This window comes from Delphinapterus leucas, chromosome 20 (assembly GCF_059928025.1).
Source record: "Delphinapterus leucas isolate spDelLeu-1000000601 "Yukka" chromosome 20, BTC_Dleu_Yukka2, whole genome shotgun sequence".
Lineage (NCBI taxonomy): Eukaryota > Metazoa > Chordata > Mammalia > Artiodactyla > Monodontidae > Delphinapterus > Delphinapterus leucas.
In genome coordinates, this window is record NC_143148.1 from 56,602,211 (window position 1) to 56,627,100 (window position 24,890).

The window sequence follows — 24,890 nt, forward strand, 5'->3', positions numbered from 1 at the left end:
GGACATATTCTTAAAATTAATTTTGCTTGTTTCTTTTTGGTATTTCCATGTGGTTACTGAAATATGTAAAATTTCATATGTGGTTGGCGTTCACATTCTGTCTCTGTAGGACAGTGCTCATCTAAACAATTCAACATCGACACTCTTATCTTTCCTCTCTGCTCCAAGCTGCATTTCAGAGACACAGGAGACAGCTCCACCCTCACCCCAGGGCCCCAAGACTCCCCAGCAATCCCTCCTGAGAGGGCTACACCAAAAGCCACTAGTCCTAACAAAATCATTTGGAAAGGATTTAGAAAGTGTGCTGTCCTCCAGCTATGGCAGGGTAGTGGTTGGTTACTTCCTGGGCACCCCTCTAGTTTATCTGGGGAGAACGGATATCATTAACTACAAATTATACTTAATTGTTTCCGACCAGCACCCATCATTCTGATTTCCATCTCTTACCTACTAAGAACAGAGGTGACATGGAGGTGATACCAAGAGACAAGCTATCAGTACTTCATTCATATATATATATATATATATATATATATACACACATATATATGTGTATATATATATAACAGTATTATACAGTATATTATGTCATTATTCTTTCCAAGTTCCAAATATCTCACTTAATTCTTCAAACTGTGTTTAAAAATCCAGCTTTATAATAAAACAGTAACACTTTTTTTTTTTTTTTTTTTTTTTTTGCAGTACGCGGGCCTCTCACTGCTGTGGCCTCTCCCGTTGCGGAGCACAGGCTCCGGACACGCAGGCTCAGCGGCCATGGCTCACGGGCCCGGCCACTCCGCGGCATGTGGGATCTTCCCGGACCGGGGCACGAACCCGTGTCCCCTCCATCGGCAGGCGGACTCACAACCACTGCGCCACCAGGGAAGCCCCACAGTGTCATTTTTTTTTTTTTGTGGTATGCGGGCCTCTCACCGCTGTGGCCTCTCCCGTTGCGGAGCACAGGCTTCGGACGCGCAGGCTCAGCGGCCATGGCTCACGGGCCCGGCCACTCCGCGGCATGTGGGATCTTCCCGGACCGGGGCACGAACCCGCGTCCCCTACATCAGCAGGCGGACTCTCAACCACTGCGCCACCAGGGAAGCCCAACAGTAACACTTTTATAAAACAAATCTACTTTGCAAAAAGATTCACCACAAGGTATTTTTAAATCCCAAGTAAATTTAATTATATACTCTTTCTCAGCCAACAATAGCAGAATATATATTCTTCTCAAGTGTACCTGGAATATTCTCCAGAACAGACCATATGTTAGGCCATAAAACATGCCTCAATAAATTGAAAAGAACTGAAATCATGTAATGTATGTTCTTCAACCACAATGTAATGAAATTACAAATCAGTAACAAGGCAATTTGGAAATTTCACAAACACGTAGAAATTAAAGACTATACCCCTAAATAACCAACAGGCCAAAGAAGAAATCACGAGGGAAGCTAGAAAATACTGAGATGGGGACTTCCCTGGTTGCGCAGTGGATAAGGCTCCACGCTCCCAATGCAGGGGACATGGGTTCGATCCCTGGTCAGGGAACTAGATCCCACATGCATGCCACAACTAAGAGTTCGCATGCCACAACTAAGGAGCCGGCGAGCCTCAACTAAGGAGCCCACCTGCCACAACTAAGACCCAGAACGACCACATAAATAAATAAATAATTTTTGAAAAGAAAGAAAGAAAGAAAAAACTGAGATGAATGAAAACAAAAACACAATATACCAAAACTTATGGGCTTCAGCTAAAGCAGTGCTTAGAGGGAAATTTATAGACATAAATGCCTATATGAAAGAGAAGAGAGATCTCAAATCAATAACCTAACCTTCTAACTTGAGAAATGAAAAAAAGAAAATCAAACTAGCGATCAGAGTCAAGATGGTCAGTAGTAGGATGTGGAACTCACCTCTTTCCACAAAAACATCAAGAATACATCTATGAATGGAACAATGCTCTCAGAAAACTAGCAGAAGACCTCAAACACCTCAAAGGACAAGAAAGATCTCCAAGTAACTGGGCAGGACAAAGGAAAAAAACAATAGAGGAAGTGGGACGAGACCTGTGCCTCTGCGGGGGTGGAGCTGAAGGAGAGGAGAGGTTCCCGCACCCAGGGAAGCCTCACCAGTGAGGAGGTCGGCCGGGACAGAAAGGGAGCTTCAGAGGCTTGGAGGAGAGCACAGCAACCAGTTAGTAGCAGGCAGGACAGAGGCTTGGAGGAGAGCACAGCAACCAGTTAGTAGCAGGCAGGACAGAGAGAGACCTACACGGACAGCTGTGCCACCGCCCTGTGTGCCCCAGCCTGAGACGCATGTCCGCTGGTATGAGGTGGGGGCTGGGGGCTGTAACACGGGGTTTAGACGACAGACCCAGGGAGAGGACTGCTGTTAGCTGTGTGGAGACAGCCTGAAGGGGCTGGAGCGTGGGGCGCAGCAACCAGGAGTGTTTGCGGAAGAACCCCGGGCCGCCACAGAAGCGAAGCGCCATTGTTAAGTGGCATGCCAAGGTAGAGGCGGGGCTGCCATCGCAGCCTCTTTCCCCACCCGCCGGCTCCTGCCTATGCAGGCTCCAGGACACGCTCCTGCCCAGGCAGGTCACACACCCCAGACACCCCGGTCCCCTCCTGCCTGGGCAGGCTCGTGTGCCCCAGCCACTGCCCTGTGCCCCCAGAAGCAGACAGCAGTGGGTTGCCCATACGCAGAGGTGGGGCTGAAATCACAGCTGAGGCCCACAGGCCGTGTGACTTAGGAAGCAGAGCTGAAATCTCTCCCCACGGCTGCGTGAACCTTGCATTTATACCTCCACGGCCGACTTTGTAAATTCAGTGCCTGTGGAGCAACCAAACAGACAACTGGTGCTCCCGCAGCTGGGACGGGTCTGGCCTCAGCAGCTGTGGGCTTTGTGGGCGCGTACACGCAGGGGCTGGGCTGGGCCAGGGTCTGAGCTGCATCCATAGCTCCCACAGTGGGTCCAGGTATGTAACAACTACAGTCCTGGGACCTGACTTCAGTGGATCTACGCTGGTGGCCTTGTGAAAACAAAGCCTGAGAGGCACCAGGGCTGACTGCCAGCACACCCAGAGCTGAGGTGGGGCTGAGGGCAGTGCCAACAACAGTGTACTCTGTGAGCCCGCACAGCAGGTGAAAGGTGACACACTCACAGGTGAACAGCTCCAGCACAGTAATACTCAGTGGCTCCTCTCCCAGTGGGAGCGCTCCAATCCCGCCTATTCTTGCACTGCAGATCAGAAACAGAGCTAGGGGCTTCTACACCAACAACTAGAGAGCAGACCCTGCCCTGGACAGGGCAGTGATAACCACAGAGGGAAGAGGAGTCCCCACTCATTGTCCAGTGCAGGCTCTGGTCACCGCAACACCAGTCGCACCTCCTGTCAAGGGGATGACAGCCAGCACACACTGAGGAAAGAGGCAGCAGGCATCCATACTGAAAACAGCCCTTGCCCCCAAAAAAATATTAAACCCATGCAGGCTACGCAGGGACACTCCCACATAAAAATAGCCCTCCGAGACCACAGTAGATAATGTTTCTCCTAAACTCATAGAGCAAGAGAAATATAAGTAAAATGAAGAAGCAGAGGGACCACTCCCAATGAAAAGATCAAGAGAATTCCCCTGAAAGAACAAACAATGAAACAGGCCTCTTCAGTCTAATAGATATCAAGTTCAAAAAGGAGATAATGAAAATACTGAAGGAACTAAGAAAGGCTATCGATAGAAATGCAGATTACTGTAAAAAAGGAACTAGAAACTATAATGAGGAGTCAAGAAACATTAGGAGATTCATTTGCTGAGACAAAAGCAGAACCAAAGGCTATGAATAGCAGAATAAATAATGCAGAAGAACGAATAAGTGATCTGGAAGATATAGTAAAGGAAATCATCCAATCAGGACATCAGACAGAAAGCCAAGTGAAAAACATGAAAGCAATACAAGAGACCTATGGGAGAATGTAAAGCATGCCCATCTACACATAATAGGGATCCCAGAAGGAGAAGAAAGAGAAAAGGGGACTGAAAACGTATTTGAAGAAATTATGGCTTAAAACTTCCCAAAGCTAAAGAAGGAAACAGATATGCAGATACAGGAAACACAGAGGGTCCTGAACAAGATAAACCCAGAAATACCTACACCAATACATATGATAATAAAAATGTCAAAAGTTAAACATAAAAAAGAGGATTCTAAAGGCAGCAAGAGAAAAACACAGAGTTAATGACAAGGGAACCCCCATAAGGCTATCAGCTGATTTCTCTACAGAAACGTCGCAGGCCAGAAGGGAGTGGCAAGATATATTCAAAGTCCTGAAAGGGAAATATCTGTGATCTAGGACACTCTACCTGGCAAGATTATCATTTAGAATAGAAGGAGAAAGAAAGAATTTCTCAGACAAGCAAAAGCTAAAAAAATACAGCAATACTAAACCTATCCTAAAAGAAATATTGAAAGGTCTTCTCTAAATAGAAAAGTAGTAAGAATCTATAGGAAAGAGAAAATCACAATTATTTTTCTAGAATGTGTTTGAGCCTAAGTGACTACTAGTCTAAAGCAAGTAGGTAAATGAAGGGGTTAACATAACTTGAAAAACAGGGCAACCACAAATCAAAAACATACAACAGAGTCACAAAAATCAAAAAGAAAAAACCATAAGCATAATACAAAAGAAAAGCATCAAAGCACAAAAGGAAAAAGAAAAAGGGACAAAAGAATATAAAATCAACAGGAAAACAAGGTTTAAAATGGAAATAAATATATATCTATCAATAATTACCTTAATGTCAATGGACTAAATGCTCCCATCAAAAGACACTGAGTGGTAGACTGGATAAAAAACAAGAGTCTATGCTGCCTACAAGAGACCCATTTTAGGGCAAAGGACACACATGTATTAAGAGTGAGGGGATGGAGAAAGATGCTGCATGCAAACAGAAATGAAAAGAAAGCAGGGGCCGCAATACTCATATCAGACAAAAAAGACTTTAAAACAAAGGTTATAAAGAAAGATAAAGAAGAACACTATGTAATAATAAAAGGATCAATACAAGGAGAGGATATTACATTTGTCAACATATATGCACCCAATATAGGAGCACCCAAATACAGAAAACAAATACTAACAGACATAAAGGGAGAAACTGACAGGAATATAGTAATAGTAGGAGACTTTAGCACCACACTCACATCAATGAATAGATCTTTGAGACATAAAATCAATAAGGCAACAGAGGTCCCAAATCATACATTAGAACAGTTAGACTTAATTGATATCTTCAGGACATTACATCTAAAAAAAAATAATTCTTTTCAAGTGCACACAGAACATTTTCTAGGACTGACCACACACTTGGGCACAAAACAAGCCTCAACAAATTTAAGAGTAAAGAAATTATTTCAAGCATCTTTTCTGACCACAACAGCATGAAACTAAAACTCAACCACAGAAAAAGAAACGAGAAAAAAACAATTACATAGAGGCTAAACACGCTACTAAAAAAAACAATGGGTCAGGCTTCCCTGGTGGTGCAGTGGTTAAGAATCTGCCTGCCAAGGCAGGGGACACATGGGTTCGAGCCCTGGTCCGGGAAGATCCCACATGCTGCAGAGCAGCTAAGCCCGTGCACCACAACTACTGAGCCCACATGCCACAAATGAAGCCCACGGGCCTAGAGCCCTGCTCCACAACAAGAGAAGCCACCATAATGAGAAGCCCGTGCACTGCAACGAAGAGTAGCCCCCACTCACGACAACTAGAGAAAGCGTACACGCAGCAACGAAGACCCAATGCAGCCGAAAATAAAAATAATTTTAAAAACCCAACGGGTCAATGATGAAATCAAAGAAGAAATTAAAAAATACCTTGAGCAAATGACAATGAAAACACAACCATACAAGAACTATGGGATGTAGCAAAAGCAGTTCTTAGAGGGTAGTTCATAGTGATACAGGCCTTCTTTAAGAAACAAATATCTCGGGACTTCCCTGGTGGTGCAGTGGTTGGGAGTCTGCCTGCCAATGCAGGGGACACGGGTTCGAGCCCTGGTCCGGGAAGATCCCACATGCCACAGAGCAACTAAGCCCGTGCGCCACAACTACAAAGTCTGTGCACTACAGCCCGTGAGCCACGACTACTGAGCCCGTGTGCCACGACTACTGAAGCCTGCGTGCTTAGAGCCTGTGCTCCGCAACAAAGAGAAGCCACTGCAATGAGAAACCTGCGCACTGCAACAAAGAGTAGCCCCCGCTCGCTGCAACTAGAGAAAGCCCGCGCGCAGCAACGAAAACCCAGCATAGCCAAAACTAAATAAATAAATATATATTTTTTAAAAAGCAACAAATATCTCAAATAAACAACCTAACACACTACCTAAAAAAATTAGAAAAAGAACAAACAAAACCTAAAGGAAAAGATAATAAAGCAAAGGAAAGATAATAAAGATTAGAAACGAAATAAATATAAGAGAGATTAAAAAACAAACAAGAAAAATCAATAAAACCAACAGCTGTTTCTTTGAAAGGGTAAACAAAATTGACAAACCTTTGGCCAGGCTCACCAAAAAGAAAAGAGAGAAGACCCAAATAAACAAAATAAGAAATGAAAGAAGAGAAATCGCAACAGATACCACAGAAATACGAAAAGCCATGAGTGAATACTATGAACAATTATATGCCAACAAATCTGACAACCTCCAAGAAATGGACAACTTTCTAGAAACATATAAACCATCAAAACTGAATCACAAAGAAAGAGACAACTTAAACAGACCAATCACTAGAAAAGAAATCAAACCTGTTAAAAAAAAAAAAAAACAGCAAACAAAACAAAACCTGCCTAAAATAAAATTCCAGGACCATATGGCTTCACAGGCAAATTCTACCAAACATACAAAGAAGAACTTATACTGATCTTTCTCAAATTCTTCCAAAAAACTGAAGAGGAAGGAACACTCCCAAAGACATTCTATGAAGACACTGTCACCCTGATACCAAAAGCAGACAAAGACACCACCAAAAAAGATAATTATAGGCCAATACCTTTGATGAATATAGATGCAAAAATTCTCAACGAATTATTAGCAAACCGAATCCAACAACACATTAAAAAAGTCATACACCACAACCAAGTTGGATTCATCCCAGGATCACCAGGATGGTTCAACATATTCAAATCAATCTACAAGATATACCACATCACCAAAAGAAAGGACAAACACTACATGATCATCTTAATAGATGCATGAAAAGCATATGATGAAATCCAACACCCATGCATGATAAAAGCCCTTACAAAATTGGGTATAGAGGGAACGTATCTCAACATAATAAAAGCTATTTATGACAAACCCACAGCCAACATAATACTCAATGGTGAAAAGCCAAAAGCCTTCCTGCTAAAATCGGGAACAAGACAAGGGTGACCACTCTCACCACTTCTCTTCAACATAGCATTGGAAATCCTAGCCACAGCAATCAGACAAGAAATAGAAACAAAAGGTATTCAACTGGGTAGGGCAGAGGTAAAATTATCATTATACACAGATGACATGATAATATATATAGAAAACCCTCAAGACTCCACACAAAAACTACTAGAACTCTAGAGCCCACAAGCCACAGCTACTGAGCCTGCAGGCCACGACTACTGAGCCCGCATGCCTAGAGCCCGTGCTCTGCAACAGGAGAAGCCACCACAATGAGAAGCCCATGCACCACAATGAAGAGCAGCCCTTGCTTGCCACAACTAGAGAAAGACCGTGTGCAGCAACAAAGACCCAACACAGCCATAAATTAATTAACTATTTATTTTTTAAAAGATGATTCAAGGAAATGGAAAGATATCCCATGCTCTTGGATTGGAAGAATATTGTTTAAATGGCCATACTACCCAAAGCAATCTATAGGTATAATGCAATACCTATGAAATTACCCATGACATTTTGCACAGAAATAGAACAAATAATAATAAAATTTATATGGAACCATAAAAGACCCAGAATTGTCAAAGCAATCCTGAGGAAAAAGAGCAAAGCTGGAGACATAACCCTCCCAGACTTCAGACAATATTACCAAGTTACAGTAATCAAAACAGCATGATATTGGCACAAAAACAGGCATATAGATCAACGGAACAGAAGAGAGAGCCCAGAAATAAGCCCACACACCTACGGCCAATTAATCTTCAACAAAGCAGGCAAGAATATACAATGGAGAAAAGACAGTCTCTTCAGCAAGTGGTGTTGGAAAAGCTGCACAGCTGCATTTTAAATCAGTGAAGTTAGAATACACCCTCTCACCATACACAAAAATAAACTCAAAATTACTTAAAGACCTAAATATAAGACAAGACACCATAAAACTCCTAGAAGAGAACATAGGCAAAACATTCTCTGACATAAATCATACCAATGTTTTCTTAGGTCAGGCTCCCAGGGCAATAGAAATAAAAGCCAAAATAAACAAATGGGACCTAATCAAACTTAAAAGCTTTTGCACAGCAAAGGAAACCATAAACAAAACAAAAAGACAACCTACAGACTGGGAGAAAATATTTGCAAATGATATGACTAACAAGGGCTTAATTTCCAAAATATACAAATGGCTCATACAACTCAACAACAACAAAAAACAAACAACCCAATTCATAAATGGACAGAAGACGTAAATGGACATTTCTCCAAAGAAGACATACAGATGGCCAAGAGGCACAGGAAGAGATGCTCAAGATCGCTAATTATTAAACAAATGCAAATCAAAACTACAATGAGGTACCACCTCACACCAGTCAGAATGGCCATCATCAGAAAATCTACAATCAATAAATGCTGGAGACGGTGCGGAGAAAAGGGAACCCTCTTGCACTGTTCATGGGAATGTAAATTGTACAGCCACTGTGGAGAACAGTATGGAGGATCCTTAAAAAAACTAAAAATGGAACTACCATATGACCCAGCGATCCCACTACTAGGCATACACGCTGAGAAAACCTAATTCAAAAAGACACATGTACCCCAGTGTTCATTGCAGCACTATTTACAATAGCCAGGACATGGAAACAACCTAAATGTCCATGGACAGATGAATGGATAAAGGAGATGTGGCAGATATATATAATGGAATATTACTCGGCCATAAAAAAGAATGAAATAATGCCATTTGCAGCAACATGGAGGGACCTAGAGATTATCATACTAAGAAAGGTAAGTCAGAAAGAGAAAGACAAATACCATATGATATCACTTATATGTGGAATCTAAAATATGACACATATCTACGAAACAAAAACAGACTCACAGACATAGAAAACAGACTTGTGGTTTCCAAGGGGGAGGGAGGGGAGGGGAGGAAAGGATTGGGAGTTCGGGATTAGCAGAGGCAAACTAGTATATATAGGATGGATAAACAACAAGGTCCTATTGTATGGCACAGGGAACTATATTTAATATCCTGTGACAAACCATAATGGAAAAAAATAATAATATAGGGACTTCCCTGGTAGTCCAGCGATTAAGAATCCATCTTGCAATGCAGGTGACTCTGGTTCAATCCCTGGTCAGGGAACTAAGAACCCACATGCCGTGGGGCAACTAAGCCCACGTGCCACAACTACTGAGCCCATGTGCCACAACTAGAGAGAAGCCCGCACACTGCAATGGAAGATCCTGCGTGCTGCAACTGAGACCTGATGCAGCCAAAAATAAATAAATATTTTTTTAAGAGTAAGAATGTATATATTCATTGTAAATCAACTATACTTCAATAAAATTTTTTTAAAAAAGGAAAGAAAACCAAACTAAATCTAAAAGAAGCAGAAGAAAGAAATAAAAGACTTGGATGAAGATAAATGAAATAGAGATTAGATAACACAGAAAACCCATAAAACCAAAAGTTGGCTCTTTGAAAATAACAAAAAGTGAACAAAACATTAGCTAGACTGACCAAGAAAAAAGGAGAAGAATCAAATGGCTAACATCAGAAATGAAAGTGGGGACGTCACTACTGACCCTGCAGAAATAAGGATTATAAGGAAATACTATGAGCGACTGCCCACGATTAAATAATCTAAATAGTCCTCCAAAGTTGGAAGACCCACATTTGCTGGTTTCAAAAGTTCAGTACAAGCCTACAGTAATGGAGATGGCGTGGTACCACTCTATAAGGCCAAGGTCTAAGGACTGAGGCAGGGCACTTGCCTTGAAGCTTCATCTCGGAGCACAGCTGAGCAGCCAGCGCCTGCACCCTGGACAGGGAGCCTGGGGCCTGCTTCTGAGCCCAGCCTCTCAGCTCCTTTCTGTAGCTTAGCACGTGTGCCACGGAGCCAACCAGGTCCTCTGTAAACTTGAAGACCACAATTTTACCATTAATCGCATTTCCGTTGTGACCTATGACCTACATCATATCAACGTGGGGAAGGGTGTCTCATCTCCTTAAGGCCAACTGTGATGGACCACAATCTGGAACAGATCATGTAACTTGGGTAGTTACTCATTTTTCTAACGACACCTTTGGCTGGTCTAGATTGCCAGTGCCTTTTTGTCCAGGAGTTCTGACCTTAACCAGTGACACGGTCTAGGTACCCGCGCCCCGGGGTGGACTTGTGCACAATGCCGCCATCAGCGGCTTAATCGTCCTAGGTCCCCCACCAAAGGATACCAAGGCTGCTTGGGATGGCTGCAAACGGCCTGGTGGCCTCTTACCTTCTTGACCTCTCTTGCTTTCACGGGACCTTCTGTGGCAGAAATCATTTTCAGGATCACGAGACTCTTCTCCTCAGCATTTCCTTTCAAAAGGTAGGACATGGACACTGTGAACTGCTCCTGGGAGATGCGCTCACTGGGCCCCTTGGTCTTCCCAGTCACGTCCACCCTCCGCATGCCCTCAAACAGTCTGGTGACCATCTCTGGGGGAAGAGCTTCCCCCACATGGCTCTGCGGGGACAGGTAGGTGAAAAGGTCAGACAGGGTGCCAGTCAAATGAGGCAGGATGATGGAAATATAGCTAAGGGAGAAAGACCAACCACTGCTACCAGCACATAACCTTCCTAGATCCCCAAATGCAACATCTCTCCCCACCTAAGGGCATCATGACACCCCAGGACCCACACACCTAACGCGTCCTGGCTTGTGGCTCATCTTGGCCGTCAGACTCTTCCATCAACTGTTCCCATCCTGCCCTCCAGACTTCCCAGTCTCCCCAGACTGGCTGTGTCATTCCTGCCTCTGGCCATCGTCTGCTCTTCACTCTGCTTACAACATCTCCTCAATTCTAGATTCTAGTAGCTGTCATTTGCATGTCTAAATTTATTTCCATATGGAACATACGGTCTGTGTAGTGCTAAATTGGCATGCTCTATACTATGGACTTCCAAATATATTAGCTAGCTTTATCAATCCGAGTTCTTTGTGCTCAGTATGCATTGGAAAGGGGGGGGAGGATAAATTGGGAGATTGGGAGTGACATATACATACTACCATATATAAAATAGATAACGAATAAGGTCCTACTGTATGGCACAGGGAACTACTCAAAATTCTGTAATGACCTATATGGGAATAGAAGCTAAAAAAGAGTGGATATATGTATATGTATAACTGATTCACTTTGCTGTATAGCAGAAACTAAGACAACACTGTAAATCAACTACACTCCAACAAAAATTTTTTAAAATTTAAAAAATCTAGTTCTTGGGACTTCCCTGGTGGTCCAGTGGTTAAGACTCCACGCTGCCAACGCAGGGGGCATGGGTTCAATCTCTGGTCAGGGAACTAAGATCCTACATGCCACGCAGCATGGCCAAAAGATTTTTTTAAAAATCTAGTTCTTAATTGTCTTGCCAGTAACATTCTGTAAATATTCTTTCTCTTTGACTCCAACATCAAATCTGATTTGGTCCAGGGATCATAAATACAGGGGAAGAGAAAGCAAACCATGAACTAAATCAGTGGGTTCTGAAAACGGAACTCTCCTGTAACAACTTCCCGTGTCTACACGGTCTGTGAAAACATCAGTATTCTGCATTTCTTGTAAAGCAGTTTCCCACCCTCATTGCTCAAAAAGAGTATTCCTATTTCTGTCGGTGTTTCCAAAGTTCTACTGGAAAAGAAACCTCTAATTAGTTCCCAAAGGAACTTTTATTTGGTTGCCAAGGTTTTCTGACCAACTTTTCACCCTATTTATCTTTTTTTTTTTTTTTTTTTTTTTGCTGCATTGGGTCTTCGTTGCTGCGCACAGGCTTTCTGTAGTTGCGGTCAGCGGGGGCTACTCTTCGTTGCAGTGCGTGGGCTTCTCATTGCAGTGGCTTCTCTTGTGGGGCACAGGCTCTAGGCGTGCAGGCTTCAGTAGTTGTGGTGTGCAGGCTCAGTAGTTGTGGCTCACGAGCTGTAGAACGCAGGCTCAGTAGTTGTGGCGCACGGGCTTAGCTGCTCTGCGGCATGTGGGATCTTCCCAGACCAGGGCTCAAACCTGTGTCCCCTGAACTGGCAGGAGGATTCTTAACCACTGCACCACCAGGGAAGCCCCACCCTATTTATCTTGATAAACACCTGTGAACGTTGTCACCAACTCAGCAGTTAAGTCCCTAAGTGGCCTGTCTTGTTCTGTCTGCTCCAGCTTAGTGGGCGACCCAGCAGACTGGGGTGCTTTTGGTCTAGTGGAGATACACATGATACACACACACACACACACACAAGCTGTAACCCCAATAACCTCCCTGGCCAGTTTCCTCAACTATAACGTGAGTACGTTGGGGGAATCCCCAATGCCATCTGCTCCTGTTCTGCATGTCCTAAAAGAGGAGGCTCTCCTCAGAAAACTAAAAATAGAGCTACCATATGATCCCACACTCCTACTTCTGGGCATACATCCAGACAAAACTATAACTTAAAAAGATACCTGCACCCCTATGTTCACAGCAGCACTACTGACAATGGCCAACACATGGAAACAACCTAAGTGCCCATCGACAGAGGAATGGATAAAGATGATGTGGTACATATATACAATGAAATACTACTCAGCCATAAAAAAGAATGAAATAATGCCATTTGCAGCAACATGGATGGACCTAGAGATTATCATACTAAGTGAAGTTAAGGCAGAAAGAGAAAGACAAATATTATATATCACTTATATGTGGAATCTAAAATATGGCACAGAAGAACCTATCTACAAAACAGAAACAGACTCACAGACATAAGAGGTCATACTTGTGGTTGCCAAGGGCGAGGGGGAGTCGGGGAGGGATGGAGTGGGAGTTTGAGGTTAGCAGATGTCAACTATTATACATAGGATGGATAAACAACAAGGTCCCACTATATAGTACGTGGAACTATATTCAATATCCTGGGAGAAACCATAATGGAAAAAAATATAAAAAAGAATGTATATATGTGTATAGCTGAGTCACTTTGCTGTACAGCAGAAATTAACGCTACGTTGTAAATCAACTATAGTTCGATAAAAAACTAAATTTAAAAGAGGAGGCTCTGAAATGTCTTCACACATTGCACCGCCTCCCCAGTGCCCAGGGGAATGGGCTGATGAGGTCTCTTCCCTGTTGTCTCGCTCTGTCTGAGCACCCAAACCACCCAAACGTGTGGCTAAGAGCCCCATGGAACGGGGCCAAAAGATGGGTAAATGGGCAGTTCTCACTCGTTGTCAGGTGAACCTTGCCTCTGAAACTTCGTTATTTTGTTAGGAAAACCACAAAACTCCCAGGACGTCAAACGCTTACGAATCCTAAAGGCCAAGGTGGACTTGAAACTTTGCAGTTATTGGACCCACAAATACAGCTAAGGGCAGCCTATCACTCGTCTGGAGGGAAACCGGGGACAGTGGTTCAAGAGACAGGAAGAGACCAGCCCCTCTAGTCAACCTCAAGTGGGAAAAGTCCCCAAACACTGTGATACGAAGGCTGAGCAGAGCAGCTGCAACACTGACCACGGAACCCACAAAGCTGAAAATAGGTACTATCTGTCCCTTTCTAGAAAACACATCCCTCCGTGTTCCTACACCTGTCTTACAGGAACAGACAGCCAGTGTTGGCCTGACCCCTCTCCAAACTCAACGTGAACTTCTGACTGTTACTCTTGCCTTCAGTGCCTGCAGAGAGAAGGATCTGGGCGAGGTACTGGAGCGGAGTTCCGCTGACGACAGAGCATCAAACAATCTGTCGATCTCGGTCTGCTCCGCAGGAAGAAACCGCGGGGAGAGACTCTGCCCCGAGAGGCTCTTGCTATTCCCCATCTGTCCTGGTAGCTGACAGGAGTCTCTGCAGAAGGAAAGTTCACACCCAGTTAGCAGGGAAATCAAGAGGTAATCATCACAGAAAATAAACATCGATAATTACATGGTCAAGGTAATCAATACTGACCTCCTTGCAAAATGCAGCTACAACACGTCAGAGCTATGTAATGTTGTTTCAGTGTGGTAGAAATTAATGGTCGACACAAATAAAGTGGGAAAACCCAATTCTAATTCTTCTGACTGCCTGAGGCCTGTTCATAATTGCCAACCAAAAGTCGATTTCTTTATTCGAAAACAGTTTCTAAGCTAATGTAACTAAAATGTAGAAAAATCAGGATTTCAATCTAAATATTCATTTTTTAAAAGTCTGAGTTGAAAAAATAATCTATAAGGCTGGATGATCACACATATTTTAAAAAACATCAACACCCTGCAAATATCACCTACAGAGCAGACGTGCTATTAGACATGTTTTTCCCTTTGTGATCCTGGCTCCACCTGGCTGGCTGTATGGTCTTGGGCAAGCGACCAAAACTCTCTGTGCCCCAGTTTCCTCGTTTGTAAAATGGGAATAATCACAGCCCAACCTCAGACGGCTGTGATCATGGTTGGCCAAAGCTATGAGATCAGGACTTCCCTGGTGGCACAGTGGTTAAGAATCCACCTGCCAATGCAGGGGACACGGGTTCAAGCCCTGGTCTGGGAAGATCCTACATGCCATGGAGCAACTAAGCCCGTGTGCCACAACTACCGAGCCTGTGCTCTAGAGCTCGTGAGCCACAACTACTGAGCCCCCATGCCACAACTACTGAAGCCCGTGCACCTAGAGCCCATGCTCCACAAAAAGAGAAGCCACCACAATGAGAAGCCCACACACCACAACAAACAGTAGCCCCCACTCGCTGCTACTGGAGAAAGCCCACATGCAGCAACGAAGACCCAATGCAGCCAAAAATAAATAAATAAAATTAATTTATTAAAAAGTAAATAAGTAAATAACATACAAAGGAATTCCCATAACGTTATCAGCTGATTTTTCAGCCGAAACTCTGCAGGCCAGAAGGGAGTGGCAGGATATACTTAAAGTGATGAAAGAGAAAAACCTACAACCAAGATTACCCAGCAAGGATCTCATTCAGATTCAAGGGAGAAATCGAAAGCTTTTCAGACAAGCAAAAGCTAAGAGAATTCAGCACCACCGAACCAGCTTTACCACAAATGCTAAAGAAACTTCTCTAGGAGGGAAACACAAGAGAAGAAAAGATCTACAAAAACAAACCCAAAACAATTAAGAACATGGTCATAGGAACATACATATCAATAACAACCTTGAGTGTAAATGGATTAAATGCCCCAACCAAAAGATACAGACTGGCTGAATGGATACAGAAACAAGACCCAAATATATGCTGTCTACAAGAGACCCACTTCAGACTTAGCGACACATACAGACTGAAGATGAAGGGATGGAAAAAGGATATTCCTTGCAAATGGAAATCAAAAGAAAGCTGGAGAAGCAATGCTCATATCCAATAAAATAGACTTTAACATAAAGACTGTTACAAGAGACAAGGAAGGACACTACATAATGATCAAAGGATCAATCCAAGAAGAAGATATAACAACTATAAATGTTTATGCACCCAACACAGGAGCACCTCAATACATAAGGCAAATGCTAACAACCATGAAAGCAGAAATCAACAGTAACACAATAATAGTAGGGGACTTTAACACGCCACTTACACCAATGGACAGATCATCCAAACAGAAAATAAATACGGAAACACAAGCTTTAAATGACAAAACAGACCAGATAGATTTAACTGATATTTATAGAACATTCTACCCAAAAGTGGCAGATTACACTTTCTTCTCAAGTGCACATGGAACATCCTCCAGGATAGATCACATCTTGGGTCACAAATCAACTCTCAGAAAATTTAAGAAAATTGAAATCGTATCAAGCATCTTTCCTGACCACAACATTATGAGATTGGAAATCAATTACAGGAAAAAAACTGTAAAAAACACAAATACATGGAGACTAAACAGTGTGCTACTAAATAACCAAGAGATCACTGAAGAAATCAAAGAAGAAATAAAAAAACATAGAAACAAATGACAAGGAAACCATGACGACCCATAACCTATGGGACACAGCAAAACCAGTTCAGGGAGGTCTACAGCAATTCAATCTCACCTCAAGAAACAAGAAAAATCTCAAATAAACAATCTAACCCTACACATAAAACAACTAGAGAAAGAAGAACAAAGAAAACCCAAAGTCAGTAGAAGGAAAGAAATCATAAAAATCAGAGGAGAAATAAATGAAATAGAAACAAACAAAAGAGCAAAGATCAATAAAACTAAAAGCTGGTTCTTTGAGAAGGTAAACAAAATTGATAAACCCTTAGCCAGACTCATCAAGGAAAAAAGGGAGAGGATGCAAATCAATAAAATTAGAAATGAAAAAGGAGAAATCACAATTGATACTGCAGAAATACAAAGGATTATAAGAGATTACTACAAAGAACTATATGCCAATAAAATGGACAACCACGAAGAAATGGACAAATTCTTGGAAAGGTACAATTTTCCAAGACTGAACCAGGAAGAATTAGAAAATATATCTTAAAAATATAACTATTTTTGATTAAAAATATACCTATCACAAGAAATGAAATTTTAACTGTAATTAAAAATCTTCCACCAAACAAAGGTCCAGGACCAGATGGCTTCAGAGGCAAATTCTATCAAACATTTAGAGTAGAGCTAACACCTAATCATTCTCAAACTCTTCCAAAAATTGCAGAGGGAGAAACACTCCCAAATTCATTCTATGAAGCCACCTTCACCCTGATACCAAAACTAGGAAAAGATATCACAAAAAAAGAAAATTACAGACCAATATCACTGATGAATATAGATGCAAAAATCCTGAACAAAATACTAGCAAAGAGAATCCAACAGCACATTAAAAGGATCATAAACTATGATTAAGTGGGATTTATCCCAGAGATGCAAAGATTCTTCAATATACGCAAATCAATCAACGTGATACACCACATTAACAAATTAAGGAATAAAAACCATATGATAATCTCAACAGATGCAGAAAAGGTTTTTGACAAAATTCAACACCCATTTATGATAAAAACTCTCCAGAAAATGGGCAAAGAGGGAACCTACCTCAACATAATAAAGGCCATATATGACAGACCCACAGCAAGCATCATACTCAATGATGAAAAACTGAAAGCATTTCCTCTAAGATCAGGAACAAGACAAGGATGTCCATCTCGCCGCTCTTATTCAACATATTTTGGAAGTCCTAGCCACGGCAAACAGAGAAGAAAAAGAAATAAAAGGAATACAAATTGGAAAAGAAGAAGTAAAACTGTCACTGTTTGCAGATGACATGATACTATACACAGAAAATCCTAAAGATGCCACCAGGAAACTACTAGAAATAATCAATGAATTTGGTAAGGTTGCAGGATACAAAATTAATGCACAGAAATCTCTGGCACTCCTATACATCAACAATGAAAAATCAGAAAGAGAAATTAAGGAAACAATCCCATTTACCATCTCAACAAAAAGAATAAAATACCTCGGAATAAACCTGCCTAAAGAGGCAAAAGATTTGTACTCAGAAAACTATAAAACACTGATGAAAGAAATCAAAGATGACATAAAGAGATGGAGAAATATACCATGTTCTTGGATTGAAATAATCAATATTGTGAAAATGACTATACTACCCAAAGCAATCTACAGATTCAGTGCAATCCCTATCAAACTACCAATGGCATTCTTCACAGAATTAGAATGCCATTACAATTCGTATGGAAACACAAAAGACCCCGAATAGCCAAAGCAATATTGAGAAAGAAAAACAGAGTTGGAAGGATCAGGCTCCCCGACTTCAAACTATACCACAAAGCTACAGTAATCAAGACAGTACGGTACTGGCACAAAAACAGAAATATAGATCAATGGTACAGGACAGAATGCCCAGAGATAAACCCACGCACATATGGACACCTAATTTACAACAAAGGAGGCAAGAACATACAATGGAGAAAAGACAGCCTCTTCAATAAGTGGTGCAGGGAAAATTGGACAGCTACATGTAAAAGAATGAAATACACTCCCTACCACCATACACAAAAATAAACTCCAAATGGATTAAAGGCCTAAATGTAAGGCCAGACATTATAAAACTCTTAGAGGGAAACATAGGAAAAACACTCTTTGACATAAACCAGAGCAAGATCATTTTTGACCCACCTCCTAGAGAAATGGAAATAAAAACAAAAATAAACAAATGGGACTTAATTAAACTTAAAAGCTTTTACACAGCAAAGGAAACAGTACACAAGACAAAAAGACAACCCTCAGAATGGGAGAAAATATTTGCAAATGAAACAACAGACAAAGGATTAATCTCCAAATATACAAACAACTCATGGAGCTCAATATCAAAAAAAACAAACAATCCAATTAAAAAATGGACGGAAGACCTAAATAGACATTTCACCAAGGAAGGCATACAGATGGCCAAGAGGCACATGAAAAGATGCTCAACATCACTAATTATTAGAGAAATGCAAATCAAAACTACAATGGCTCCCTCCAGGCCTCCTGACCAACGACCTTCCCTCTTCTGGGAAGGCCCAGAAGCAGGGCAGCTGGCAACACTGGCTTTTCTTCTAGGAGGGAGAACTGCTACACCCTCAAGCAGGAGCCACAGGCCTGGAGTCAACAAAAGGTGGAAGGAAGGGCAGCCTCTCAGACCATGACCCAGGCCCCTGGCCCACCATTCTCGGTGTCCGCAGGGCACTGGTAAGAGGACACATCTTTAGACAGCTCCAAGGACAGCCCGCTCCTGTTAAAGAGCTCCACACGGCGGGATGAAGTAATGGCAGTGGTACAGCGTCCCCAAGTTCATCCAGCCTGGACTCCATCGTTTTATCAGGCCTGAAATCTCTTTAATCAACTTTGGGGAGGAACTGAAGGCCTTTGATGCGTGCTTACTTCTCCCCAGATGCATATTCCTGAACTTTCTTTCACTCCCTGGCAATGGTTTTCTCACGGGACTGTCCTGGGTGCACCTCGATATGTGCCACAGGCTTTTTCTTCCGGGCAAGCTGTGCATAAAACAACCCAACGCTGGCCTGAGTCTCCTGCAGGTTTACGTATATCACGTTCTCTTTCAAGAACACGCGCCTCAGTGTTCCTTTAAGATTGCTAACCCCAGTGGTTCTCAACTGGGGGCGGTTCTGTCTGCCGGGGGACAGCTGGCAATGATGTCTGGTTGTCACGACCAGGGAGAGGGGTGCTGCTGGCATCTAGAGGATAACAACCAGGGGTGCTGCTAAATACCCTACAACGCACAGGACAGCCCCCCCTGAACAAAGAAGTCCCTGGCCCCAAATGTCAGTAGGACTGAGAATGAGAAACGGGCTTCCAAAGATGCAGGGCCGTGGGGCAGAGCGGGAGGGTGGGCACTGAAATGCGCTGGTATCCAGGTGGTGTAGGCAAAGATGCACAGATCCGAGTTCAAGCTCTGACACTGGTCAGTGTTACGACTGAGGGCAAGTTATGAAGCCTTTTCCAACCCTAGTAAAACAGGGAAAGTGTCACCAGCCCTGTAATGAGGGGGAAAGGATTAACTGAGGCAGCATCGGGCATTTATCAATAATTCGGCTTTCTGGAGGCCAGAGGAGGAGACACTTGAGCCCAAGGCAACAGAAGGTTTCTTGCCTTGGAACAAAACAGCCCAGCTTGGAAGGAACAAACTCCCCAGGGCTAGGGAGGGAGCCAGGAGCTGTTTTTCTGCAGAATGGGCCACAGTTCCTGCTGGCATCCTAGCATGGCTCAGGCACCTCCTTTCACAGACTCTCTGAGGACTCCTGTGCTTGAGGGACACCCTGGACTCTCCACCTCCAAGGGGCCACTGTCCTGGGAGCAGCAATCTGGCCCTCAGTACGCCCCTTCCGCGAAGACTCCCAGCCCCTCATCGGCTTCAAGCTTTGTTTACAGCCCAGAGCCTTCTGCGAAGGGTCAGCTTGAGCCTGGGCCAGCCGCCAGCTGTGCAGAGTCCCTGCTAGCCAGAAGGTGACCTGTCCCGCTCCTGCCCTGTGCTGGCTTCCCTCCCTCCAGGGAGCCCCAGTGGCTCATCTGCAGGGTGTCAGTCTAGGAGCACTTTCTTCTCTCCTCTCTGCCCTGAATTTAGCCATCAGCTCCACTCTCCGGGGACAAAGTGAGTAGGCTGTGGTCATTACAGAGACCGCCCCAGCCCGGCACACACTCCAGTACAGCCCCCTGCCTCGCCCCCTCCCGCCAATGCTCCCCAGTTCTTCCTGCATCTCTACAGCTCTCTCTCGCTTTCCCTTCTGACAGCGGACCTCCACCCTGAGAACCCTCGGGCAAGAATCTGCCGGAACCCTCTGATCTCAACCACACGGCAAGCAGAATGTGAGGAGTGATTCTGGGCTCCAACACGCGGAGAGACTCTTCCTCCCTCGCAGCTGTCCCCCCACCACTCCCCACCCAGCCGCAGGGCAGAGAGGCACGGGCTGCCAGGGAGGGGCAGGGCCCAGGTCCACTCTGGCACTATTCGTTCCCAGGACCAGGGTCATCGCCCCCAACCCTAAGCTGGCCAGGCTGCTCCCTCCAGGCCTCCTGACCAACGACCTTCCCTCTCCCACACCCCCACCCTTCCGCCCACCGAAGCCCTCGCCCTCAGCCCCAGAGCCGAGCCGACCTGCCTTTCCGGTTGCAGTCCACAGGTGTTCCTCTAGAGCCGCCCACCCCGTTGCCGGGCGACAGCGCTGACGGACGGCTATCTGCCCCAATCGCAGAAGCGGAAGTCTAGGGACGGAGCCTTATAAAGAATTCAGCCAATGGATATGCACCTCATGGGGAGCGGGCTGGCGCAGGAGGGTGAGGGCGGGGCCGTGGGCGGGGCCGGATGCAGGAAGAAAGGAGGTGGGATTCCTGGGGCGCCGCAGTGGGAGGAGCTGGAAAAGACGCTGGAGGCGGAACTGGGAAAGAGAGTGGCTGAGGATTCATGGGGGGAGCCAGGGAGGAGCACCTGGGGAGGGAGGGGTTGGCTGGCCTCGGGTAAAGTAGCTGGGCCTTGGGAGCACGGGGTGTAACCGGGATGAGGACGGAGCTGGGAGAGAGGAGAGCGGGCCTAAGGGAGACCCAGCAAGAGACCAGAGAGGCAGGTAACCCAGCCGCGGGACCCTCCACTACTGAGGCCTCCATGGATTAAGACCCAGGCAACCCTCCTCTGGCACCCCTCTCCCTCCCCCAACTAATCTGGGTGCATCCTCGCATCCCAGGGCCCGGGCTCCTGCCTACCCCCCACCCCCGCTTCTGCCCCTCCGCAGCCCAGCCCCTCTCTCTTCCTGGGAGCCCTCACTTCTGTCTTGGTTCTCTGACCCCCAGTCCTTTCCAGTGGCATTTCAACGTGCTTAAGTCTGTCCAGTCTGGATAAATAAACTCACCTAGACCCTCAGGCCTTCTCCAGCTTCTCCCACCCCATCCCCAACCCCTCGACCCCAGCTTCACTCCAAAATGTCTCAGGACTGTTGTCCGGATTTATAAACCTTCCATTCGCTCCCCAAACCACTGAAACCTGGCCCCAGGGGCTCTGTCACTAAATCCATGGGGCACTTTCAGTCCTTACATGCAGGGGTTCACAGTCAGCATTCCTGCCTTATTAAAACTCTCCTTCCTGGGCATCTAGGTCACTCAGCCCTGGCTTTTCTCCCCTCCCTCCCTGGTAGTTTTCACGCTATGCATCCTCCCTGAGATTAATTCCTTCCTCCTGTCTTACCGGTGACTTCACTTCCCACCTGTGTGCTCTGCTGACCCCCAAACCTGCACGTCCAACTGGTGGTCTAGACTGCATTCTGACCCCTAACGCCCATCAGGTTGCATCTCAAACTCAGCCCAGCCAAACCCAAACTCTTCCCTCCAAAACTGCATCTCCTATTTACTTCCTTCCTGAGGGCCGTCCACCACCTTCCAGGCCCAAGTCAGAGAACTGGAACCATCCTGGATGCTTCCTCCTCCTTCTCTCCCCATGTTCCATTACTTACTAAATCTGTTTTACCTCCAAGATCTGGCCTGCATCCACCCACTTCCCTCCATGTCCCCAGGGCCCCCTGTCTGGGCCAGACCCCAATAACAGCCTCCTTGCCTCCTCCAGCCCATCTCCCAGCCAGAACCAATGGAACAGTTAGCACAGAGATCTTCCTCCTGCCCCCAAGACTGAGAAAGCGCAGCACAGGACCAAGCAGAGAAACAGACACAGATGAAACCAGCTGCTGGGTTTTGCTGTCCTCAAGTTCACGAGGAACAACATTTCTCAAGGATACTCAGCTGCATCTGGAAAGTGTCATAACCACCCCCTTTTTTGTGTAGTGACTGTTTGACTCAAAAAGAACTTTGAACTGTAAAATCATAGATGAGCAGAAACTTCACTGTTTGAAATTCTATCACTCAGAATGAAACTTCCTGCTCCCGCCTGAGAATTTAAGTCAACTTTGATGGAGAAGCAGCCTGGATTTCCAGCCCAGGTGCAGATCCATTTAAGTGGTTTCTGGACATGATGGTCCATTGCCCTCCTAACTCTGTGGTTCCCAAGGGAACGGGAGCCGAGTCTACACTGCAGCCCAGGCCAGATGCTGGCCGCTTCCCACACAGCCCTGTTTGGCCCTGAGCCTGTTGAAACGCTGCTTCTCTTAAGTTTCACCCAAACCCCACCTTTCCACAAAGTGCTATGAAATCTGTCTTTGCCTTTGTCAGTTTGAGCTGCCCAGGGCTCCCAGTGTGCTGGGTGAACAGGCCTGATTTGTCAGACTATGGGTTGACCTTGGTGGTCTTGGGCCTGTGGGGCTAGGACAGCTGTAAGGTCCCAAGGGCAAGGGCAGTGCTGGTCACAGGTCCCCAGATCGTACTGAGCACCTGCTGTACACATGCCAGGCCTGGTGGCACAGCAGTGAGCATTACAGTCCCTGCCCTCAGTCTTCTAGTCCTTTATCATTCAGTTCCACCTGCTGAATGAGTGGGGAGGAGCATGATTAAATTGAGGGGAGGGGACGGTTGGGGGGTTTCTGGCTGCAGAGGAGAGGCTGGGGAAGATAAGAGGGAGAAAAGCCAGGACGGTGAGAAGCTACGGCGGGAAAATAGATGGGATATTAAAAAATACACAGAGACTTCAAGGCTTAAAAAGAATTCAGAGCTGGAGAACAGTATGGAGGTTCCTTAAAAAACTAAAAATAGAGTTGCCATGTGATCCAGCAATCCCACTCCTGGGCATATATCCATAGAAAACTATAATTCGAGAAGATACATGCATGCCTACGTTCATAACGGCGCTATTTACAATAGCCAAGACATGGAAGCGACCTAAGTGTCCATCAACAGAGGAATAGATAAAGAAGATGTAGTGTACATATATACATATACATACATATACAATGGAATTTACTAAGCCACAAAACGAATGAAATAATGCCATTTGCAGCAACATGGATAGACCTAGAGATTATCATACTAAGTGAGGTAAGCCAGACAGAAAGACAGATATCATATGATATCACTTATATGTGGAATCTTAAAAAAAAAAAAAAAAGTACAAATGAACTTATTTACAAAACAGAAATAGACACACAGACATAGAAAACAAACTTATGGTTACCAAAGGGGAAGGGAGGGGAGGGATAAATTAGGAGTTTGGGATTAACAGATATGTACTACTATATATAAAATTGAAAACCAACAAGGACCTACTATATAGCACAGGGAACTACACTCAATATTTTGTAATAATCTATAAGGGAAAAGAATCTGAAAAAGAATATATATATATATATATATATGTGTATAACTGAATCACTTTGCTGTACACCTGAAACTAACACGACATTTTAGTCAACTGTACTTCAGTTAAAAAAAAAAAAGAACTCAGGCCATCTGAACATTTTCCTTTTTTGTGTCAAGGGACTACTGCCTTCCAGACTCTTTCTGTTCACCCTCGTCCCCGCCGTTCCTGCCAATCGGGTGCTTCCTGGCCAGAGCCCCTTCTTGCCTGCTGCCTGGGGACTGGCTGGATGCTTCAGGCCCGCAAGGCACAGGCCCTCGTGGAGAGATGGGTCTGAGCACCGAGGCTGTCCCGTGGGAGCAAAGTGTTCCGCAGCCCAGGCGCCCTCACCCTCCTGGACGCGAGGGAGTAACCCCAGCTCTTCGTCTCCGCTCGCTCAGGTTTCTGCCACCTGCAGCCAAGGGAGTGGAAGGATAAGATCCCCTGTACTTATGCGTGCAAACCTCGTGAGTATACGAGGCGGTGGCATTATGTGCAAAAACGCAATTTCCTAGAGGCCGGAGCACGCCCAGGGCAGGGGGCCAGGGGGCTATGGTGGTCCCAGGTGCGGGCAGTGGGGGGTAGCGGGGGCCCCCCGGCTGGAGAGATACCGACAATAAAACCAACTAAAAGTCGGTCTGCTTTTTATCCCCAAGCGCCAGCAATTCTAAGCAACATCAAGTGACATCATTCTCCTCCCTGAAAAAGCCTTTTATTGGGCTAAGCACACAACCAGGGC

General features: G+C 44.8%; 1 protein-coding gene and 1 long non-coding RNA gene across 4 annotated transcripts in view; one reads left to right on the forward strand and one right to left on the reverse strand.

The window, feature by feature from the left end:
• The window catches only part of MEAK7 (MTOR associated protein MEAK7), a 31,645-nt gene extending 10,502 nt beyond the window's left edge, over positions 1 to 21,143 (reverse strand). The window contains exons 1-4 of one of the 3 annotated variants that reach the window (XM_022583025.2): positions 21,045 to 21,143; positions 14,113 to 14,290; positions 10,719 to 10,949; positions 10,215 to 10,359 (exon numbers count right to left, since the gene is read on the reverse strand). In XM_022583025.2, coding sequence (XP_022438733.2) covers positions 10,215 to 10,359; positions 10,719 to 10,949; positions 14,113 to 14,265 — 529 coding nt within the window. In that variant the 5' untranslated portion in view covers positions 14,266 to 14,290; positions 21,045 to 21,143. Of the gene's footprint in view, positions 1 to 10,214; positions 10,360 to 10,718; positions 10,950 to 14,106; positions 14,291 to 21,040 lie in introns of those variants that run through there. The other 2 variants (XM_089903367.1, XM_089903368.1) reach the window with 2 other exon arrangements.
• LOC149744717 (uncharacterized) lies at positions 21,112 to 24,165 on the forward strand. Its single transcript, XR_016391048.1, has 2 exons — positions 21,112 to 21,506; positions 22,496 to 24,165. It is a non-coding gene; the product is annotated as an uncharacterized LOC149744717 (long non-coding RNA).
• The last annotated feature ends 725 nt before the right edge of the window (positions 24,166 to 24,890 follow it).